Consider the following 22,644-nt stretch of genomic DNA (forward strand, 5'->3'; position numbering starts at 1 on the left):
GAAGGGAAGAGTTTCGCCATTCTAGCTTGAAGGTGGAAAGCAACAGAACGCAGCTGTGTGTTCTCAGCTGATTCCTGGGCAGTGGTGTTATTCAGGTTTTATCATTTCCCTAACTCCCTTTTTGTTTTTCCTTTCCCTTAATTCTACTGATCTTGCTTGTGTTTTTAAGTTCGTTCTTGTTAATAAACCCTGTTTTGTTTTTGGAGGCTGTTGGTCTCCTTCCTTGTCCCAATATTGCAGCGAGCCACCTAACTAACATTCCCCAATTAAAATTTGGCCCCTTCAGGTTATATATGTACAAATGAGTTAATATTTATAAAATATGCCTAGCACAGTGCCTGATACATGGTAGGCACTATATAAATGCTTATTCTACTCCCCTTCCCTTCCCAAAATACTTTTAGATGTAATCATGCTAGCTTCAGGGAAAATTTTATTTTCTACTCTCAGATCTATGCTGTCATGCTATTGGAACATTCTTGGTCTTTGCAGTTGTTTTTTTTTTTTTAACTGAAATTTACTTATTTATTTAGAATTTTCCCTACCTTACATGTAAAAACAAATTGTAACATCAATTTTTAAAACTTTGTGTTCTAAATTTTCTTCCTTCCTCTCTATTATCCCTTAAGAACTCAAGCAATTCAATAAGTTATACATGTGTAGTCATGCAAAACATAGCAGACAAAAAAACTTTAGAAAAAAAGAATTAACAGCAACAGCAACAACAAAATATACTTCCATCTGTATTCAGATACCATCAGTTCTTTCTCTGTAGATGGATTGCATTTTTCATAAGTCCTTCAGAGTTGTCTTGGATCATTGTGTTGCTGAAAATAACCAAGTCATTTGTAGCAGATCATCTTACAATATTGCTGTTATTTTATATACAGTATATTTCACTTTGCCTCAGCTCATGTAAGTCTTTCTAGGTTTTTCTGATAGCATCGTTCTCATCTTTTTTTTTTTATATAGTAGTCTTTGCAGTTTTTACTATATTTTTCCTCTGTAGTAGAATGTTGGTACATGTAACTCTTTTTCTATGCTACAGGAACTTCTAGCAGAATTTGAATCTGAATTGAAAAAGAGAGAGCATGAATTTCGACTTCAGGCTGATGATATGAGTAATGTAGTCTTGACCCATGAGCTCCAGGTAATGTAAATATAATACCAGTTTATGTTAACAAGTTTTACCTTCTCTGTGATGAAAGTCATACCTTCTAACGTTTGAATTATCCGTTCTGACAGGCATGTACTCCTTATCCCACTCCCCTGTTAAACTTATAGAACTAAGCAATAAAGTTTGGACCTTTCTCTAAAATATTTAGTAATACAATTACCAAATGTCTAGTCAGTCAAAAACAATTTTTTCATTACTTTCTCTATTCAGAAAGTACTATACTAGGCTGCCAAGCTTATGATTTTTTTTTTCCTGGAGAAAGAAAAGGTTAAAAAGATAATCAATAGGAATATGTGAGTCAGGGAAGATACTTAAGGAATAAAAGATATTATCCTTGCCCTTTTAGGTGCAATAATATTGAATGGGAGATCTTGAAAGCAGCAAAAAAAAAAAAAAGCGATTTCACTAAGAATTGAGTTGAATAGCTTTTGCCTTCCTTGTCTGAGATGCAAAATGTCAGTTTTGCTTGTGGGACAATACATGTTATCTTGTCCTACAGAGGGTTACAATGGTAGTATAGGCTCCTGACTTAAGAATTATGGCTAGTATTGCAGTTAAGACGAGGGCATTTCTAGAAGGAACCCAACTAGTAGCCTTTCCAAACTAGGTATGTTCTACCTAAACTAAGTTAGTTGGATAGAATTGGATAGAGAGACATGAGGCAGATAGAAAAAGGAAAGACTGAGATTTCTGTATCACTTAATATGAAATGAATAGCATTAAAATTACACAATAAGTAAGATATCATTTTAGAAATTAGTACACTGTACTTAGGCACTGTAATGAGACTACAAACTTTCAGTTTCAGAAGAATTAGTATTATAAGAATCTTATTTAAGGGTTAGTGATAACTTTCAAATTTATTGGCTGTGTAAATAAAGTTATTATCCTTATTTATCTTGACCCTCAGAGAATAGCTTTTCCCTCCATATTTATCCACCCTTGATAGAGCCCCCTTTCCTTTTTCACATCCTCATTTTGTTCCACTCATTTTCTAGTTTTGAATTTTGTTCTCTAAAAGGTAAAGTTGTTGGCCAAAGAACTTGAGGCTCTTAAAGTGGCTGGTATTAAAGCAGCAGAATCACTACTGGTAGCAGAAACGACTAATTTGGAGCTGGAGAAAGAGGTGAAGCGCAAAGACTTGGAAATTAAGGATCTGACAGCTGTGAAAAACGCCCGGTATTATAAATTGGTCCTTCCTTACTATTTGAAGAAACTTTTTTTTTTTAATTTTCCTGGAAGTTTTCATTTGGGTATTTCTTCCAGGAGCCAACTGGAGGATTCTTCCTATTTTCTTTCGTTCATTCATTCATTCATTTATTCATTCGTTCGTTCGTTCTTTTGTTTATTTTTTACAGAGCAGTGAGGTTTAAGTGACTTGCCTAGGGTCACACAGCCAGTAAGTATCAAGGATCTGCAGGCAGATTTGAACTCAGGTCCTCCTGAATCCAGGGCCCGTGCTTTGTCCACTGTGCCACCTAGCTGTCCCCTGAAGAAACTTTTATAACATGTTTTTTGTTTGGTTGGGTTTTTTTTGGTGAGGTAATTGGGGTTAAGTGACTTGCCCAGGGTCCCACAGCTAGTAAGTGTTAAGTATCTGAGGCTGGGTTTGAACTCAGGTCCTCCTGACTCCAGGGCCAGTGCTCTATCCACTGTACCACCTAGCTGCCCCTATAATATGTTTTTATAACCTTGATTTCTTTAGTCTTTATGCCTGGAAGTTCAGTTATTTTAATAGTTTCCACCAACTCTCAACAGTAATTCATGACCTTCCTACTCCAGTGGCGGTGGTTGCCCATGATTATCCCTTTGTCTTTCCAGACTGCCACTGAAATTAACGATTGTAGTTCTATCAGGGCTTGATTGAACACTGATCACTTTCTCAGTCACCACCATTATTTTCCTCATCCCTTACTTTCCGCAATAGCCTTTAATTTCAGCATTGACCCTGTACATGTCTGTCATGCTTAATTGAATTATAGACCATTTCAGTAATAGAGACTGGGCTTGCAAGTATACTGTGTTCTTTGGTTTCACTTCAGTAGCCTTTTTTTTTTTTTTTTTTGTGAAGCAATTGGGGTTAAGTGACTTGCCCAGAGTCGTACAGCTAGTAAGTGTCAAGTGTCTGAGGTTGGATTTGAACTCAGGTCCTCCTGATTCCAAGGCACAGTGCTCTATCCACTGTACCATTTAGCTGCCCCTCATTTCTGTAGTCTTTATTTTAATTCTTTCATGTCTGTTTTCTTCTCCAATTTTGATTTTTTAGGATAAAAGACTTAGAGGATAAACTCCAGTCTGTACAAGTAATCAGGAAAAAAGAAGAAGAAATATTTAAAAGGAAGTAAGTATTTTTGGCTCCTTAGTGGCAAGAAGGAAAGTGGTAAATGGTATACTGGGAAGAGGGAGAAAGTATAAAGGACTAACTTTATAAATGAGTGGAATGGGGGCAGCTAGGTGGCGCAGTGGATGGAGCACCGGCCCTGGAGTCAGGAGTACCTGAGTTCAAATCTGGCCTCAGACACCTAACACTTACTAGCTGTGTGACCCTGGGCAAGTCACTTAACCCCCAATTGCCTCACTTAAAAAAATAAAAATAAATGAGTGGAACAAGCGAAAAATTATTTGGTGTGATATCAGTTTCCTTTCCTCCTATCCCTTCTTTTCAATAATGCTTAAAATTAGAATTTCTTCACTGAAATGACAACACATTAAACTATTATCAGTCATTTATACCTGAATATAAAGGAACATCACAAAGTCAAAGTTTGAAAGAGAGAAGGAAGGTGAGAGCCTAAAGAAAATGAGTACCTGTTGGGGCAGCTAGGTGGTGCAGGGGATAAAGCACTGGCCTTGGATTCAGGAAGACCTGAGTTCAAATTCGATCTCAGACACTTGACACTTACTAGCTATGTGATCCTAGGCAAGTCACTTAACCCTCATTGCCCTGCAAAAATAAAAAAAAAGAAAGAAAGAAAAGAAAAAAAGAAAATGAATACTTGGGATATGTGTAGAAGGGAAGATGTTACAGAATGGGACTGTGGAGAAGAGAGTAGAATAAGGAAATCAGAGAGTAGAGGTGATTTGCTATTTTCAAGTATCTGAAGAACTATTATGTGGAAAATAAATTGAAATTCCTCTGTATGGTTCCAGAAGGTAGAACTAGGAATAGTGAGTGTAAGTTACAGGGAAGTAGATTTTTGTTCTAACATAAGAGCTGCCCCACAAAGGAGTAAGCTATTTTGGGAGATATTGAATTCTTTGTCTCTAACTAGATGACCCTTTGTTAGGGATGTTGTAGAAAGGATTCATGTACTACATAGGGCTTAGATTAAATGACCTCTGAGATCTCTTCTGGCATGTGCTTTGTTCTTCCTTTTTCAAGTACATTTTCAATTCTTTTGTTTCTACCAGAGGAAGAAGGTTCATTAGGTATACTAATTTAATAATTCTCTTAATAACTACAAGGAAGGTATGCTTCTACTTGGTGTCTCATGAACTCATTAGCTTCTACTTGCCAAAGAAATTATTTTCTTTAATGAGCTTTTGTACTTTTTTTTCAATTTGACCAAGTCTACTTTTTAACTAGTTCTTTTCTTCAGTGAATTTTTGTAGTTTTTCCATTTAGCCAATTCTGCTTTTTAGGTTCTTCTCTTCATTTGATTTTTGTGCCTCTTTCACCATTTGGCCAATTCTGCTTTTTATTTTCTTCATTATTTTTTGTGCCTCTTTTCCAGTCTGTTGACTCTCTTTTTATAATTTGACATCGTTCTTTTTCTTTGAGTTTGTATCTTGATCTTCCCTGTTACTGTGGTAACTTTCTCTGGTCAGGTTCTTTGTTGTTGTTTGCTTATTTTTTCCCATTCTATTTCTTCACTTTGAACTTTATAGTAAAGTTGAATTCTGCTCACCTGGGAGTGGGGGAGCACTGTCCCAAGCTTCAGGTTTTTCATGCTGCTGTTTTCAAGGGGTCTGTTTTCAGTGCTTCCAAGGTGGTATCTAAGGAGAAGTGTAGTCGCTGCTTACCTGGCCTGTGCTATGGTCTTAATTCAGGAAAGGACCTTGTTCCCCTGTAGTTACAAATTCTAGTGTTCTTCTTGGCCCTGGAACTGTGATTCCCTGTTTGCCTGTGGTTGCAAATGCTATCTCTCCTTTCTGCCTTGGAACTGAGACCAGGGCCCCTGCTCCTTTGTGAGTGACCACAGAGACTCTTCTCTGCCCTGGAACTGTGACCCAGAACTGCATATAATCAATGCAACTGGATCTTGAACCCAACACCCTGATAAGTATGCTTCTGCTCAAGATTGTGAGAAGTAGGGAAAATAGGAAAGATAGTGGAGGATAGAAGGGCCTTTAAGTCATACTGAGTTTTCATTGGTTTCATTTTCAAAGTCAGACCATATCTCTCTCTCTATTTGGTAGAATAAATGCAGATCAAGACACTGAGACACCAATTTAGGGTGATAAGACACATCAGCAAGAACCTTTTAATCACTGTCCCCTAGATAGAAGATACTGTACTTCATGCTATTAAAGACAAAGTATTTTAATAGAGATCTGAAAAGTATACTGTTATAAAACTGTAGCTTTACAATACAAAGTAAAAGTGTAACTGCCACATGAGAGGTACAAAGTGCTATGGAAATTTTCATATAGGAAGGAAACAATTTCTGTCTGGTGGAATCCAGAAATAGAATTGCTTGAATCTCAGAGATTTTAAAATTAATATCCATACAGGTTGTTTTTTACCTTCTGGTTTTCTGTCTTTCAGACATGAAGAGCTGGATCGCTTTGCCAGAGAAAAGGATGCCGTGCTAACTGCAGTGAAGGAGGCCAATGTGGAACATGTACAGAAGCTGGAGGCCAAGGTTCTTGAACACCAAGCCAGTCATGATACTCTTGAGATGGAACTAAGGAGGGCTGAGTGGAGACAGGTTGATGCCTTAAAAGAAAAGGATATTGTCATTGCAAAGTGAGTTAGATTCTTATATTAATAAACTGAAATGGAAAGTACTCACATCATTAGTTATGTGTTTCTGATTATATACTTATAATCAGAAAACTACTTTCATAGGAGTTCTTTTTACTGTTGCCTAGTGATTATTATCCTCATTTTAAATAAAAGGAAATGAAGGCACAGAATGACCAAAGTGAATTAATTGCTAATAGATATTTCTGTGGCTCAACTGTAAGGATCTGAGACATGCCCTTACATGTACATCTACTTGCCCAATATGTCTTACTCATTATCTCTTATTTTTTAGTCTTGTTGACCTGAGTCAGTTTTAATTTGAAAACCCACTGGTCATGAAACATGATTAAATTCTATCTCATATATGAGAAATATAGCATAAATGTTCAGTTATCATAATTAATATTGAAATCAGATAACTTCCGAAGGAGTGTTCTTTCTGCTACCTCATGCCAGACATTCTTATTTTTTCTTCATATCATAAGATAGACTAGGTTTCCTTGCTGTTACAGAATAGTCTGTTTTTCATTAGTGCTTGAAGTTTGGTGCATAAAGGGCTTTGGTGTGGTGCTGTTCTTTATTATACTCAACAAGCATTTTATCTTCCTTGGACACGCATTCCAAGTCTTATCTATCTCAAGGGAATTATCTCCCAGTTTGCATTTATATTTTGGAGAAATGGCTTCTTCAGAAAAAAAAAACCAGGAAGTTACATATTCTTTTTTTGTTGTTGTTGTTACATATTCTTTCACATATTCATTTATTTAGTAGAAAACTAAGTATCTCCTACATGCAAATCACTGTGCTTATTATAAGCACAATGGGCAATATGAAAATAGATAAGACATAGTACCTGCTCTCAAGGAACTTATAATCAGGTTTGGGAGACAGATATACAAATGATTATAATAATATATAAAATGTTTCAGAAGAGAGCTAAGTGCTATGGAGGTTCAAAGGAGAGTGATTTTTTTTCTGATGCAGGAGCAGCCAGAGTGGGGCAGAAGGTTCATCAGGGGAGACTTTATGGAAGAAGTTTTAAACTGAGTCTTAAAGGCAGGTAGGATTTAGGGAGACAGGATATCAGGCAGGAATATTCTAAGAAAAAACAAAGGGACCATAAGAAGTTATTGGAAGATAACATAATTCAATTTGTCTGCAGTACAGGATGCTTGAGGGGAAATAGTGGGAGATAAAGATAAAGAGGTAGGTTGGAGCCAAATAAAGAAGTAATGCCATTATTCTTTCTTTCTTTCTTTCTTTTTTTTTTGAGGCAATTGGGGTTAAGTGACTTGCCTAGGGTCACACAGCTAGAATTGTTAAGTGTCTGAGGCCAGATTTGAACTCAGGTCCTCCTGAATCCAGTGCCAGTGCTCTATCCACTGTGCCACCTATCTGCCCCGAGTAATGCCATTTTAATGAAATGAGTTTGAACTTTACTTGTCAGACAGTAGGAAACTATTGCAGATTGGTTTGTTTGGAGGAATTGTATTTATCAGACCTTTGCCTTAGAATGATTATTCTGGAGCAGTACATAGGATGAATTAGAATCAGGGAACAAATTCAAAACTTGGAAACTAATGAAGAATATGATGAAAGGGAGAAGAGGAGTGGATATCATAAGAACCTTAATTTAAGCTAAACTGGACAAAGAAATGTTGAATACACACTTATAAAACACACAAAGAGTTAGGTGTAGAAATTGAACTTATCAGGGAAGCAGGTAGGACCAGGGAGAGAGGGAAGAAAGGGTGCTTAAGAGGGAGAGTGGAATTAGAGTGGAGTCAACTTCTAAATAGTCTTCAAAAACAGGTCTAATCATAAAGTGGGAATGTCAGTGTAATGGCCAAACACAATACCAGAGGACTCGTTATAAAAAATCTTTTGACAGAGAGATGATGGATTCAAGTACAGATTGAGACATATTTTTTTTTGAAGTGGCTAATGCCAGCATTTGTTTTGCTTGACTATACATATTTGTTACAAAGGTTTTGTTTTTCTCTTTTTCTATAAGGAATGGGGAAGCCTAAGGGAGAGAAGGTGGATTTTGTTGTCAAATTTTTTTTAAACTTAAAAATATAACAGTGAGAAAAATGACCAAAGTTTTGGGGCTTTATCCAAATTGGTCCTTTGGGGAAATTTTTTTATCCCCAACAAAAGGAAAACAAATCAATGAAATGGACATGCAACTAAAAAATTCTAGAAAACCAACAAATTAAAAACCTCTAATAAAAGACAAAAATAGAGATCCTGACAATCAGGGGAGTGATCAATAAAATTGAAAGCAAAACAAAAAAAAAGGCACATTAAATTAATAAATAAAACTATGAAGTAGGTTTAAAAAACAACAAAGTATTAGCTATTTTGATTAAAAAGAATAATTGTAGGGGCAGCTGGGTGGCACAGTGGATAAAGCACCGGCCCTGGATTCAGGAGTACCTGAGTTCAAATCCGGCCTCAGACACTTGACACTAGCTGTGTGACCCTGGGCAAGTCACTTAACCCCCATTGCCCTACAAAAAAACCCAAAAAACAAAACAACAAAAAAAGAATAATTGTTCTTCTAATACCTAATTTAATTAATTTATTTAGTGTCACACCAATTTAACTAACAGGCTTACTTTCAGTATTAGAAAAATAATAGCAAAATTCATTTAGAGAAGGAAAAGTGGGAGCACCTAGATGGCGCAGTGGATAAAGCACCAGCCCTGAATTCAGGAGGACCTGAGTTCAAATCTGGCCTCAGACACTTGACACTTATTAGCTATGTGACCCTGGGCAAGTCACTTAACCCTCATTGCTCTGCAAAAAAGAAAAGGTCCAGAATTTCAAAGGAAATAATGGAGGGAGATGGCCTAGCAGTACCAAATTTCAAACTTTATTACGCAGTAGTAATTCTCAAAATGGTATAGTACTTTTTAAAAAGATAGAGAGTGGAACATATTGGATATTATATAACACACAGGAGCAAACAAAGCTGTTAGCCTAGTGGTAATAAACTCCAAAATTCCAGTTCTATGATCATGGACTTAATATTTAACAAAAACTACTGGGAAAACTTAGAAAGCAGTCTGGCAGAAACTAGATATAGGCCCACACCTCACATTATATACCAAGATAAGCTCCAAATTGATACATTGCCTAGATATAAAAGATTACTTTATAGACAAGAGAATGAGAAAGAAATTACCTCTCAAATCTGTGGATGGCCAAAGAGTTCATGGCCAAAACAAGGTATAGAGAGAATCACAGAAGATAAATTGTACAATCTTGGTTATGTAAAATTAAAAAGGTTTTGCACAAACAAATCTGTTACAACTAAGATTATAAAGAAAACAGTTAACTTGGGGGGAAAATCTTTGCAGCACATTTTTCTGATAAAGGTCTCATTCCAAGATATATAAGGAACTTATTCAAATTTATACAAAGAGGAGTCATTCCCCAAATGGTAAATTGCCAAAAGATATGAATAGGCATTTCTGAAGGGAAGACAGAAAAAATGCTCCAAATAAGTAATAATAAAAGAAATACAAATTAAAGCATCTCTGAGGCTCTTCCTCATACACATCAGATTGGCAAAGCTGACCACAAAAAAAAAAGACAAATATTGGAGGAGCCATGGGAAAACAGCTAGTCCCTCGATACATTGTTGGTATCAGTTGGCCCAGAATCTGGTATAGCAGTTTGGAATTATGCCCCAAAAGTTACTAAGTTGTACCTGTCTTTTCACCTATTTTACTAGGTCTCTATACCAAAGAGGTCAAGATAGTTGAAAAGGTCCTATGTTGATAAAACAGAACAGCTCTTTTAAAACTAAGAGGGTAATCATCGATTGGGTAATAGATGAACAAATTAGGATATATGCATATAACAAAATACTATTGTGCTATAAGAAATGATAATGGATCTCATCGTTGAAAAGCCTAGGAACACTTTTATGAACTGATGTAGAATGAAGTGAACACAGGCAGGGGAACAATTCATACAATGACAACAATATGGTAGATGACTTTGAAGGAATTAGGAACTCTTAACAGTGTAAATGACCAACCATGATAGTTTCAGAAATACCTGGGAATACTTGATGGAATGAATGCATTAAAGTGCAGAAGACCCATAAGATCAATATTTTTAAAATGAGTAATTCTGAAAGACTTTAAGAACTCTAATCTCTGTAATGATGAACCATGATTCCTGAGGACTGGTATTGAAGAATGCTGCTCACTTCATGGCCAGTATGGGGCATCATAAACAAATGGTGCAACTTTGCTATCTAAGTACTATATATATTTGAAGCTTACCTGTTGATTGATTTTTCTTTTGTTTGTTTTTTGTCTTTTTTGTGGGGCAGTGAGGATTAAGTGACTTGCCCAGGGTCATACAGCTAGTAAGAGTCAAGTGTTTGAGGCTGGATTTGAACTCAGGTCCTCCTGAATCCAGGGCTGGTGCGCCACCTAGTTTCCCCCTGATTTTTCTTTTTTAACCAATAGTATATTGTTTGGCTGATTACTGCTTTATAGCATATGCTGAGATCTGAAACTGTTAAGGCCCTTTATTCATTTTTTTTCATTAATTCCTTTCAAATTCTTGACCTTTAACTTCTCCAGATGAATTTAATTATTTTTCTAGCTCTTTAGTTCTTTGATTTTTTTATTATTACCATTTTTATTACATTGGCTTGGCTTACTCATGAGCAATTAATATTTCTCCATTTATTTACGTCTGTCTATATTTGTGAAGTGTTTTGTAGTAATATCTATATTACTATATAATATAATATATATATTATATATAATATAATATATAATACTATATAATACAGTTCCTCTGTATACATTGATAGCTCGACTTCTAAGTATTCTATAATTATTCAGTCAATCAATAAACATTTATTAAGTGCCTACTATGTGCCAGGTGATATGCTAAGCACCAGGAATATAAAAAGTGGCAAAAGACAGTTCTTGCCCATAAGGAGCTTACAGTCTGATGGGGGAGGAAACATGCAAATGAATATATTTATGAGGAAAGCTATATACATGATAAAAATAGGAACTAATAGGAGAAAAGCACTAGAATTAAGAAGGTTTGGACTGGGGCAGCTAGGTGGTGCAGTGGATAGAGCACCGGCCCTGGATTCAGGAGGACCTGAGTTCAAATCCGTCCTCAGATGCTTGACAGTTACTAGCTGTGTGACCCTGGGCAAGTCACTTAACCCCAATTGCCTCACCAAAAAAAGAAAAAGAAAAAGAAAAGAAGGGTTGGGCTACCAGTAAAACAAGTGATTTTAGTTAGAACTTAACTAAAGGGAGGACATTAGGTTGAGCAGAGTAGGAAGAGTATTCCAGGCATAAAGGACAGCCAGAAAGAATTTTGTGAGCCAAGAGATGGAATAGCTAATTTGTGGAACAGCCAGGAAGCCATTGTTACTGTACCAAAGAGTGTATGTCAGTGAGTAAAGTGTAAAAAGACTGAAAAGATAGGAGGAGACTAGGTTAGAAAGAGCTTTGAATGCTAAGGAGATAAATTTGTGTTTGCTTCTAGAAGCAATAGAGGACCACTGGAATTTATTGAGTAGGGGGATGACATGATTGGTAACTTTACAGGTGTCACTCTACTGTTGAGGTTATTTGAGGGTTATGCTCAAACCTATTTTAGTACTTCATGTTTGTACAATACTGAACTTTCCTTTTATCTAGACTCACAAATGTGGGAGATATATTTGACTTAACTTGTGGAATTTAATTTTTGGACTGGACAAGTTGTTATATGTATGTATTGACTCTTTTGGGGAACGACTAGATCTGTAATTTCTACCCACTGCATCCCAGACCATTGCCAGTCATCTTGACTTTTGTCCTGCCACTGGACTTCAATGACTCAGGAAGAGAGAGTGAAGCTAATGACTTTGTGCAACTCTGTTTCACTTAAATCCAGTTCATGTGCAAGTCAAAACATCACCCCATGATGTTCTTAGTCCTTTTAGAAATTAAGGACAAATAATATCACCTATTCTTCAACTTTTATTCTTAGAAAACTATCTTGGATGCTGAGAGATTAGATGATTTGCCTAGGATCACATAGTTATTAGTATGTGTCAGAGACCATACTTGAACCTGAGTCTTCCCAATTCCAAGACCAGCTATCTACTAGACCACATTACCTTTCATTATAACTTACATATCATAGTTGTATTGTGTGTACATACACACATATACACATGTATATGTTTATAATATATATTTCTATATTAGCTCTGTACATGTTTTTTATATGTGTATGTGTATACACACACATACACATATATATATTTTTTTTTAATGTTCTTTTTTCGGTAGGCTTCAAGAGGATGTAGCAGCAATGAAGTCTGCCTGGGATGCTCAGATTGCACAAATATCCAAGGAAACTATTTCCAGAGACCTTCAGATCCATGCGCTACAGGAAGAAGAGGTGAAGCTCAAGGCACAATTGGCCCGATTCCAACAAGACATTGAAAGGTAAAAAGCCCCAAGGTTATATTTGTACTAAAAATCAAGGTGAAGTACTAACAGATGATATCCTAGTCTTTTGGGCATGAGACCAATTCATATTTCTCTTTGAGACTTCACATGACATTGTTGTCCTCTTCTGAGTTTGTCTTTTGATCTTCCCTGTCACCATAGTAGCTTCCTATGGTGGTTTTTTTGGTTTTTTGTTTGTTTTTTGCTCATTTTCCAGCCTATTTCATGACTTTTAAAATTGAGCTCTGTTTCTAGGGTACAAAGGCTACTGTCCCAAGCTTCTTGTGTCAGGATCTCTGGGCCGGGTCTTGCCTATTGCACTGGGGCCACTGGGACTGCCAGGCATGTTCAGTCACCTGCTGTGCTGGGGGCTGGAGGCCTCACAGCTTGCCTGCTGTGCAGGTGGCCTACTGCTCTGGAACCATAGAGCGTCATTTGCTGACCTGTGCTGGGGTTGGGGACCTCTAGCTGGCTTTCTTGGACATTGTCTGCACCGTGTCTTGCTCCCTTTTAATCCAAGCAAGATAGATCTTTCCTGCAGTCCTTCTAAATTGTCTTGATCTGGAAAATTGTTTCACCCCATCCTTTTGTGGGTCCTGCCCCTCCAGAATTTGTTTTGAGGTGTTATTTAAAGTTGTTTGGAGGGGAATTTGGGAGAGCAGAGGCAGGTTCCTGTTGTTTCTCACCATCTTGAGTCCTCCTCTAGATCTTAGTCTTTAGGATGATTTTGATAATTCTGTAGTATTTTTCAGGTAGTTTTATATATGACTGGATTATCTATAATATATCCATTGGTTTGGGTAGTGAAAAGAGCACTTGACTTAGAGTCAAAGCTGAAGTTCAAGTGTGGTGCTACTATTTAAAACCTGTCATTATGATGTAGCAGATTGGGTGTTGGATATAAATCAGAAAAGTGGAGTTCATAAACGAGTTCTGTCCCTTTTAAGTTACATAGGTAAGGCACTTAACTCTGAGTTTCCTTTATCTATAAAATAGAATTGACAATACTTATGTTGCCTCTTCTGTGGAACTATTAGATGAAAAGTGAGATACAAATGTGAATTTTTTATGTATAAATTATAAGTTAATCCTGGTGATAGCTGAATACTTAAAATCCATATTTCTCACATCCTTAACACTTCCAGACTTGCCTTATACATTTTTGAGGTCGGGGCAAAATGAGATAAGATTAGAGGATTCCACTATTTGAGCCCTATGCCTGGAATGCTTTCCCCTCCTTGCTTCCCTGTCTTCCTTCAAGTCTCATCTAAAGTCTTGCTTTCTGCAAGAAGGCTTTCCCAGTCCTCTTTAATATCAGTGCCTGCCTTCTGAGGTTATTTCTAATTTATCCTATAGATAACTTTTGGGGTTTTTTTGTTGTTGTTCAGTTATTTCATTTGTATCTGACTCTTTGTGACCCCATTTGAGGTTTTCTTGGCAAAGATACTAGAGTAGTTTGCCATTTCTTTCTCCATATGAGGAACAGAGGCAAACAGGATCAAGTGACTTGCCCAGGGTCGCGCAGCTAGTAAGTGTCAAGTGTCTGAGGCCAGATTTGAATTCAGGTCCTCCTGAATCCAGGGCCAGTGCTTTATCCACTGCGCCACCTAGCTGCCCCCCTAAGACCAGATTTGAACTCATGAAGATGAGTCTTCCTGACTCTAGGCCTACCACTCTCCCCACTGTGCAACCTAACTGCCCACACATAACTTACTTGCACATAGTTTTTTACATGTTGTCTCTCTTTTTAAATTATGAACTCCTTGAGAACAGGAACTGTCTTTTCCCTCACTTTGTATTCCCAGAACCTAATTAGCCCTTTGGCCAGCACATAAGAGGCACTTAATAAATGTTTCTTAATTGATTGATTGAAATACATAAAGACTATAATATTACTTAGTATCTCTTCTCACCTACACTCTCTTATAGGAGAAATGAGCATGATAGAGATAAAAAGACAGATGTTCATTTCCTAGTCCTACCTTCATTCTTCTTTCCCTCTCTCCTCTGCAAATTTATTAATGCATTTTGCAGTGAGACTATAGACCCTTCCCAACAAGCCCCCCAAACAAAGTATATTCCCTGAAAATTGTTCCTGTAGAAATGGTATTTTAGTTGGGACTTAAAGGAAGCCAGGAAGGTCAGTCATCAGATTGGAGGAGAAAAAGTGTTCCAGGCATGGGGGACAGTCAGAGAAAATGCCTGGAGCCAAGAGATGGAGTTTCCTGTTCATAAAACAGTCTGAAGGCTATTTTCACTTGGTTGGAGAGTACATGTCAGGAAGTAAGGTATAAGAAGACTGGAAGGATAAGAGGTAGTTAGGTCAGGAAGGGCTTTGAATGCTCAACATTTGCTCTTGGAGGCAATAGGAAGCTACTGGAATTAATTGAGTAGGGATCAGACTTGTGCTTTAGGAAAATCACTTTATTTACTGAATGGAGGATGGATTGAAGAGGGAGAGAGACTTGAGGAAGGCCAACCCACCAACAGGCCATTGCAGTATTGCAGGTGAGGAGTGTTATCAGCAGAATCAGAGGAGAGAAGACAGAATATTCAAGAGATGTAGCAAACTGTACGTGGTGGCAAGGAATTGGAAGTTAAGGGGATGCCCATCGATTGGGGAAGGGCTAGACAAGTTGTGGTATATGAATGCAATGGAATACTATTGTGCTGTGAGAAACGATGAGCAGGAGGAGTTCAGAGAAACCTGGAGGGTCTCGTGTGGGCTGATGATGAGTGAGATGAGCAGAACCAGAACATTGTACACAGTATCATCAACATTGAGTGTTGATCTACTGTGATGGACTATATTCTTCTCACCAATGCAATGGTACAGAAGAGTTCCAGGGAACTCATGATAGAAGAGGATCTCCAAATCCAGGGGGAAAAAAAAAGAACTGTGGAGTATAGATGCTGAATGAATCATACTATTTCTTTTGTTTTTGGTGCTGTTGTTTTTCTATTTTGAGGTTTTTCATCATTGCTCTGATTTTTCTCTTATAACATGACTAATGCAGAAATGTGTTTAATGTTATTGTGTGTGTGCATATATATATATATATATATATATATATATATATATCAAACCTATATCAGATTACCTGCTGTCTAGGGGAGGGGGGAGGGAGGGAGAAAAATCTGAAATTGGAAAGCTTGTATAAACAAAAGTCGAGAACTGTCTTTACACGTAACGGGAAAAAAATAAAATACTTTATTAATAAAAAAAAGAGATGTAGCAAAGGGTGAAATCAGACCTTGATATCAGCTTGGATAGGGCAGGGGGAGGGAGGTTAGAGATAGTGATGAATCTAGTGACTCCTAGGCTGTGAATTTGAAGGACTGGGAGGATGGCATTGCCCTTTATAGTAAGATGGAAGGTAGGAGGAGGCGGGGTGGGGAATTAGGGGAAAATATACTGAATTCTATTTTGGACATAATGAATTTAAGATGTGTACTGGACATCTAGTTTGAGATGTCTGAAAGGCGATTGGAGATGTGATATGTCTGACTAGGTTCTGTGTCGGAGACAGATGAAACAGAAATCATGGTGCTTGCTTTCAGTGAACTTAAAGTTTGGCTAGGAAGACTGCTAGCATTTAAAAAACTACAGAATTAACAATTGTCTAAGAGCAATTGGAAGGCTTTATGGAGGAGATAGGTTCTCAGCTGGACTTTGAAGGAAGAATAGGATTCAGATAAAACAACTAGAATATATTCTAGACAAGGGAACAGCATGACCTGTATTACAGAAACTAAGATAAGCATCTGCTGTTAGAAGGGTACTTTGCTATGGAAGCAATAAAGAATGATAGCTTCTTGTCCTCAAGGAGCTTTTATAGCCTATTTTAACAGAAATAATATATTTTTTTAATTGTCCAAAAATCTTTAATGTAACAAGGAGGAGGGGAATTAGTTTTTGTAGCCTTGGCTGGTGCGGCGGCCCCTGGCATGCTCGAACTTTCGGCCCTTGGATCAGACATATGGTTTGGTGTAGCTGTGGGGAGTGCCAGGTGCCTTCCCAAAATGCCTGTATACCTCGCGGCCCTTCCAGGGACCAGACAGCAGGACAGTGCCCTTGCCCTTGGGTGAGCTCATGGCCAGCTGGTCAAAGATGAGTATCTCCCCACCAGCCTTGAGGATGCGATTCTGGGCATTGCTAGTAACACAAAGAGCACAAACCTTCAGCTTAGGGACATTCTGGATCCTCACATCATTGGTCATGGTCCCAACAACCCCAGCTGTCTTGTTTTCCCTGCCCGGCAGCTTCATCTTCCTGATCATTCAGGACAGGGACAGTGTGTGTGTGTGGGGGGGGCCTGGTTGGTCCGGCTCATGAACAGCCTTTTCAGCACAACCTTGTTGAAAGTCAAGTTGGTTCTACGGGCCAGGAACCGGTAGAGCTTCACCAACAGCCACAGGTAGATGTCCTGGCTCTTGGGCTCCTTGTGCCGGACTTTCTGGTCCTTGTTATGGCGAGTGTCGACTCCCATGCTGGCGCCCTACCAAAGACTGGCCCAACCAGGAAAGCAGAAATAATTATTAATATAAATCAACATCAGATGTTTGCTGGGCATATCCTCCTAGAATATCTCATATGCCTTTCAAACTCATCATATCCCAAACAGCTTCCCCCTAAAAAGAAAAAAATCTGCCTTTCCTTCAAACTACTATATTCCTTTTTTGGGAATCCCCGTCATCCAAATCATCCATGTTCATAATCTCATAAGCATCCTTGATTCTCTTGCATCTGTCACCTTCTCTTTAGTCACATGACCACCACACTTGTTCAGTCCCTTCATCTACATTGCTAAAATAACCTCCTAATTGGTTTTACTGCTTCCAGTTACTTCCCATTCTTTATATAACTTCCCAAATAATATTCTTTAGGCACAAGTCAATGGTTACATTGGCATGGTGGAAAGAGCACTGGCTCTGGATTCAGAAGACTTGGGTTCAAATCTAACCTTAACAATCCTCCACATTCTAGCTCCTACTTACATTTCCAGACTTATTTCATACTCTTCCCTTTTTCCTCACTCTTTGTTCCAGCCACCTTAAATTTTAGTGGTTCTTTCAACCTTTATATTTTCTGTGTCATCCCTACTTGGAATGCATCCTTCCAGATGCCCCTCAGAATCTTTGTGTCTTTCCATCTCTAGCACCTAGGCACAGTTTTTTTTTTCACCTAGTAGGTGCCTAATAAGTTGAAGATTAGGTTTGTTTAGTGGATCATAGGATTTAAATCTAGATAGAATTTTGAAGCTAAAAAGGAGCTTAGAGATGTTGGATTTAACCTTTTTATTTGTATATAAGGAAACTTAAAGTGACTTGCCCAAGGTCAACACAGTAAATGCTAGAGCTGGTGGTGTTCAAATACAGGTCTTCTGACTCCGAATCCAGTCAGCATTTTTTTCATCTATTACATAACAAAGAGAGCATGTAGTGTTATATAGGTTCAGAGAAAGAGATTGCATAATTATTATATATTGTGATATATATTATATACTGTGATTATATAACATAAGAAGGATGATTAGGAAAGGCTTCATGAAATAGGTGATATTTGAAAAGGACTTTGAAGGATGGGCCGGGTTTTAACAGGTAGACATAGAAAAGGGATTTCAGGTAGAGTGATTTCAGTGTGTGTTTGGATAATAGCAAGTGATTCAGTTTGGCTAGAGTAGTATACACAAATGAGAGCAGTGGACTAGTAAGTTATATTCTAGTTATATTGAGGCATTTGGGCTTAATTTCACAGGTAGTAGAAAGCCATTGAAGGTTTTTGAGTAGGATTCCTCACCTACAAAGTGTGGAGGTTGGATTAGATTATGCCTAAGAATCCTTCCAGATCTAAATTCCGTGATCCCAATGATACATAAACCACCTCTTCTCTTTCCTAACAATTCTCTTCTCATTTCCCTGTTTTACCCACCAAGACTTCCACTAAACTTAAAATCCATTCCCCCCAAAAAAGTTATAAAACAAAAAAAAACTCCATCATTTGTTCATCTTTTTTGTTTATTGGCGTGGTAAGTTTCAGGAGGCTAAGTTCTATTTTTATTTTTTTACTATTTTCAGTATGGCTTCCAATTAATACACAGTAAGTCAGACATGGAATGTAAATTCAGAGCTGGAAAAAAGAGACCTTAAAGGTTATCTAGTCTAATCCCTTCATTTTATAGTAGACACAGGTGAAATAGTCAATGAATGGGGTGACCACATAGCCAAAGGGTTAATATAGACATGATCTTTAAGAAAAAATGTGAATCTTTTCTTCATTTTGGTTCCTTTATCAAACTGTATGGGAGAAAAACATTGGTCTCTTCCCCTGTCTTAGGTACAAACAGCAGTTGTCTCTAGCAATGGAACGGGAACAGATTCTAGAACGTGATAAAGTACAGGTGGAACTGGACTGGCAATGTCGCTGTGAAAATGCTGAAAGGAACCAGTATGAGAAATCAGAGGATTTGATACAGGGCTTAACAACAGCCAGAAACCAGGTATGTACAAAGTCATATTAACATTAAGTCCTTCCCAGATTACATCAAATGGGATTTTCTAGAATATCTTTACAAGAACTGGCAAAAGTATGCTATGATGATATGTAAGGGAAAGATTCCCATGCTCCTTTTTTTTTTTTTTTATGGTTGGGGCAGTGAGGGTTAAGTGACTTGCCCAGGGTCACACAACTGGTAAGTGTCAAGTGTCTGATGTCGGATTTGAACTCAGGTCCTCCTGAATCCAGGGCCAGTGTTTTATCTACTGCACCACCTAGCTGCACCCTCAAACTTCTTTTTTAAGGTGAAGTGGAGGTACGTAAGGGAAGGAGGAACAGCGGATAGAGAAAAATTCCAAAAGTTTCCCAGAATGTTTACACCTAAATCCATTAAATCCATTTTCAGCAGAAATTTCATTGTATTAAAAATATTATTTCTCAATTCAGATTTTTTTTGTGGTAATGATATGCTGATATATTTGGAATGACTTTTTAAATCACTAAATAAGTCTATTTTTTTCTTTAGTCGATCCCTATGTGGCAGCCATTTTTTATAAAAGAAAAAAAATCTGACTAGGAATGACAACAGTACAAGGAAGAACTATTTTAGTAGGTGTTTTGTTACTATTGGAAGCACTGATAAACATTTGGATTTAAATCCCCTCTTTAGCACAAGCTGTTTTAAAAAAAATTTTATCATAAAAGTATTTTATTATTTTCCAGTTACATGTAAAGATAGTTTTCAACATTTGTTTCCATAAGATTTTTAGTTCCAAATTTTTCTCCCTTCCTCCCTTTCCCTTCTTCCAGACAGAAAGCAATCTGATATCGGTTATGTATGTACAGTCACATTAAATATATTTCTGCCTTAGTCATATTGTGAAAGAAGAATCAGAACACAACGGAAAAACTTAAATAAAGAAAAAAAGCCACCAAAAATAGAAACAGTATGGTTCAATCTACATTCAGAATCCACAGTTCTTTTTTCTGAATGTGGAGAACATTTCCCATCATGAGTTCTTTGGAATTGTCTTGCATCATTGCATTGCTGAGAAGAGCCAAGTCTGTCACAGTTGATCATCATACAATGTTGCTGTTACTGTGTACAATGTTCTCCTATGTTTTACAATTTTAATATTTTATACATTGCATGTAAAATTATGTGTAAAAACAATCTTAACATTCATATTTTTAAAATTTGAGTTCCAAATTCTCTCCCTCTCTCCTTTCCCTCTCCCCTCATTGAAAAGGCAAGCAAATTGATATAGGTTATATATGTGCAATCATGCAAAACATATCAGTCAGGTTGTGAAAGAAAACAAAGACCCAAAAAAACCTCAAGAAAAATAAGAAGAATATAAAAAAGTATGTCTTGATCTGCTTTCCATCAGTTCTTTCTCTGGAGGTGGATAGCATTTTTCATCATGAGTTCTTTAGTATTGTCTTAGATTTTTGTATTGCTGAGAATAGCTAAGTCATTCATAGTTGATCATCTTACAATATTGCTGTTACTGTGTACAAAGTTCTCCTGGTTCTGCTCATTTCATTTTCCATCAGTTCATCTAAGTGTTTCCAGGTTTTTCTCAAAGAATCCTGCTCGTCATTTCTTATAGTACAGTAGTATTCCATCACAATAATATACCACAACTTGTTCAGCCATTCCCCAATTGATGGGCATCCCCTCAATTTCCAATTCTTTGCCACCACAAAAAAAAAAGCTGCTATAAATATTTTTGTATATATAAGCCCTTTTCCTTTTTGTTTTTCATCTCTTTGAGATACAGACCTATTTCAAGGTCAAAGGGTATGTATGTTTTTATAGCACTTTGGTCATAGTTCCAAATTTCTCTCTAGAATGGTTCAATCAGTTCACAACTGCTCCAACAGTGTATTAGTGTCTCAGTTTTCCTATATCCCCTCCAACATTTGTCATTTTTCTTCTCTGTCATATTAACCAATCTGATAGATGTGAAGTGGTAACTGAGTTGTTTTGATTTTATTTCTCTAATCAGTAGAAATTTAGAGTATTTTTATATGACTATAGATAGCTTTGATTACTTCTTTTGAAAGCTTCCTGTTCATAACCTTTGATTGTTTATCAATTGGGAAATGATGTGTATTTTTATAAATTTGACTCAGTTCTCTATATATTTGAGAAATTAGGCCTTTATCAGAGAAACTTGCTGTAAAATTTTTTCAGTTTTGGTTACTGTGCTTTTCCCTCTATTCTATTTTACCCCTGATTATCTTTCTTTCTCTCCTTTCACCATGTCCATCTTCAAAAGTGTTTTGCTTCTGACTACTACCTCTCCCAATCTTCCCTTCCTTCTATCAGGACCCCCTCTTACCCCTTCTCTTATTCCCTTCCCTGCCTACTTTCCTGTAGGGTAAGATAGATTTCTATACCCAACTGAGTGTGTATGTTATTCCTTCTTTTAGCCAGTTCTGATGAGAGTAAGGTTTAAGTGCTTTTCCACACCTTCCCATCTTCGCCTCCTTTGCAGAAGCTCATTTATGCCTCTTTTTTTTGAGGTAATTTGCCAGATTCTATCCCTCCTTTTACCCTTCTCCCAGTGTATTCCTCTTTCTCATTCTTTAATTTTATTTTTTAGATATCATCTCATCATATTCAACTCACACACCCATGCCTTCTGTCTATGTATACTCCTTCTAACTTCCCTAATAATGAGAAAGTTCTTAAGAGTTACAAAGATCATCTTCCCATGTAGGAATGTAAACAGTTTAACCTTATTTAACCCTTTTATTATTATCCTATTAACCCTTTATATTATTATTGTAATTATTAGAATAACGCCACCTGCTGGAGACTTACTGTATCAAAGCTCCACCATGAGGAGAAGGCCTCTGAGGGCAAGCCATATGGTCAAGGTCCTTAGCATCAGAAAGTGACGTTTTCTCATGGGTACTGTCTATCAAGGCTACCAGCCAATCAACTTGAGGAGCCTCCCATTTCTGGGAGGAAGACATGAAGTAGGAAGCGGACGCTGGTGGAGCGGTTCTATCTCTTTTTGGTTCCTGACCTCGCCATGGTGGGTCAGATGATAGGGTCTCTTAGAAATAGTTAGATTTTTACCTTTCTCTCTGATCCTAATGCTCTTTAATAAATACTTAAACATTTAAATACTCTTGCTAAAGCTTATAATTTATTGGTGACCACTCATTAGATTTTAGATAGTTTAGCTAAAATTTTAGCCCCTTACATTATACATTATATTTATATTATTATTATAGTAACCCTTTGATTTCTGTTTCCTTGTTTACCTTTTCATTCTTGAGTTTTGTATTTGAAAGTCAAAATTTCAACTCAGCCCTTGATTTTTGTTTTTGTTTTTAATAATCAGGAATGCTTGAAAGTCTTCTATTTTATTGAATGCTCATTTTTCTCCCAAAGGATTATACACAGTTTTTCTGGGTAGGCAATTCTTGATTGTAATCCTAGCTCTTTTGCTCTCTGGAATATCATATACCAAGCCTTCTGATCCTT

The 22,644-nt window shown here is 37.1% G+C and overlaps 1 protein-coding gene and 1 pseudogene across 3 annotated transcripts in view; one reads left to right on the forward strand and one right to left on the reverse strand.

Moving 5' to 3' along the window:
• CCDC57 (coiled-coil domain containing 57) overlaps positions 1–22,644 on the forward strand; it is a 221,215-nt gene that overhangs the window by 54,058 nt on the left and 144,513 nt on the right. For all 3 annotated transcript variants that reach the window (XM_043962564.1, XM_043962563.1, XM_043962565.1), the window contains 6 exons: positions 1,049–1,150; positions 2,199–2,356; positions 3,444–3,518; positions 5,946–6,146; positions 12,482–12,640; positions 18,981–19,143. In XM_043962564.1, coding sequence (XP_043818499.1) covers positions 1,049–1,150; positions 2,199–2,356; positions 3,444–3,518; positions 5,946–6,146; positions 12,482–12,640; positions 18,981–19,143 — 858 coding nt within the window. The remainder of the gene's footprint in view (positions 1–1,048; positions 1,151–2,198; positions 2,357–3,443; positions 3,519–5,945; positions 6,147–12,481; positions 12,641–18,980; positions 19,144–22,644) is intronic.
• Positions 16,553–17,133, reverse strand: LOC122725447 (annotated as a pseudogene).

This window comes from Dromiciops gliroides, chromosome 4 (assembly GCF_019393635.1).
Source record: "Dromiciops gliroides isolate mDroGli1 chromosome 4, mDroGli1.pri, whole genome shotgun sequence".
Classification (NCBI taxonomy): Eukaryota; Metazoa; Chordata; class Mammalia; order Microbiotheria; family Microbiotheriidae; genus Dromiciops; species Dromiciops gliroides.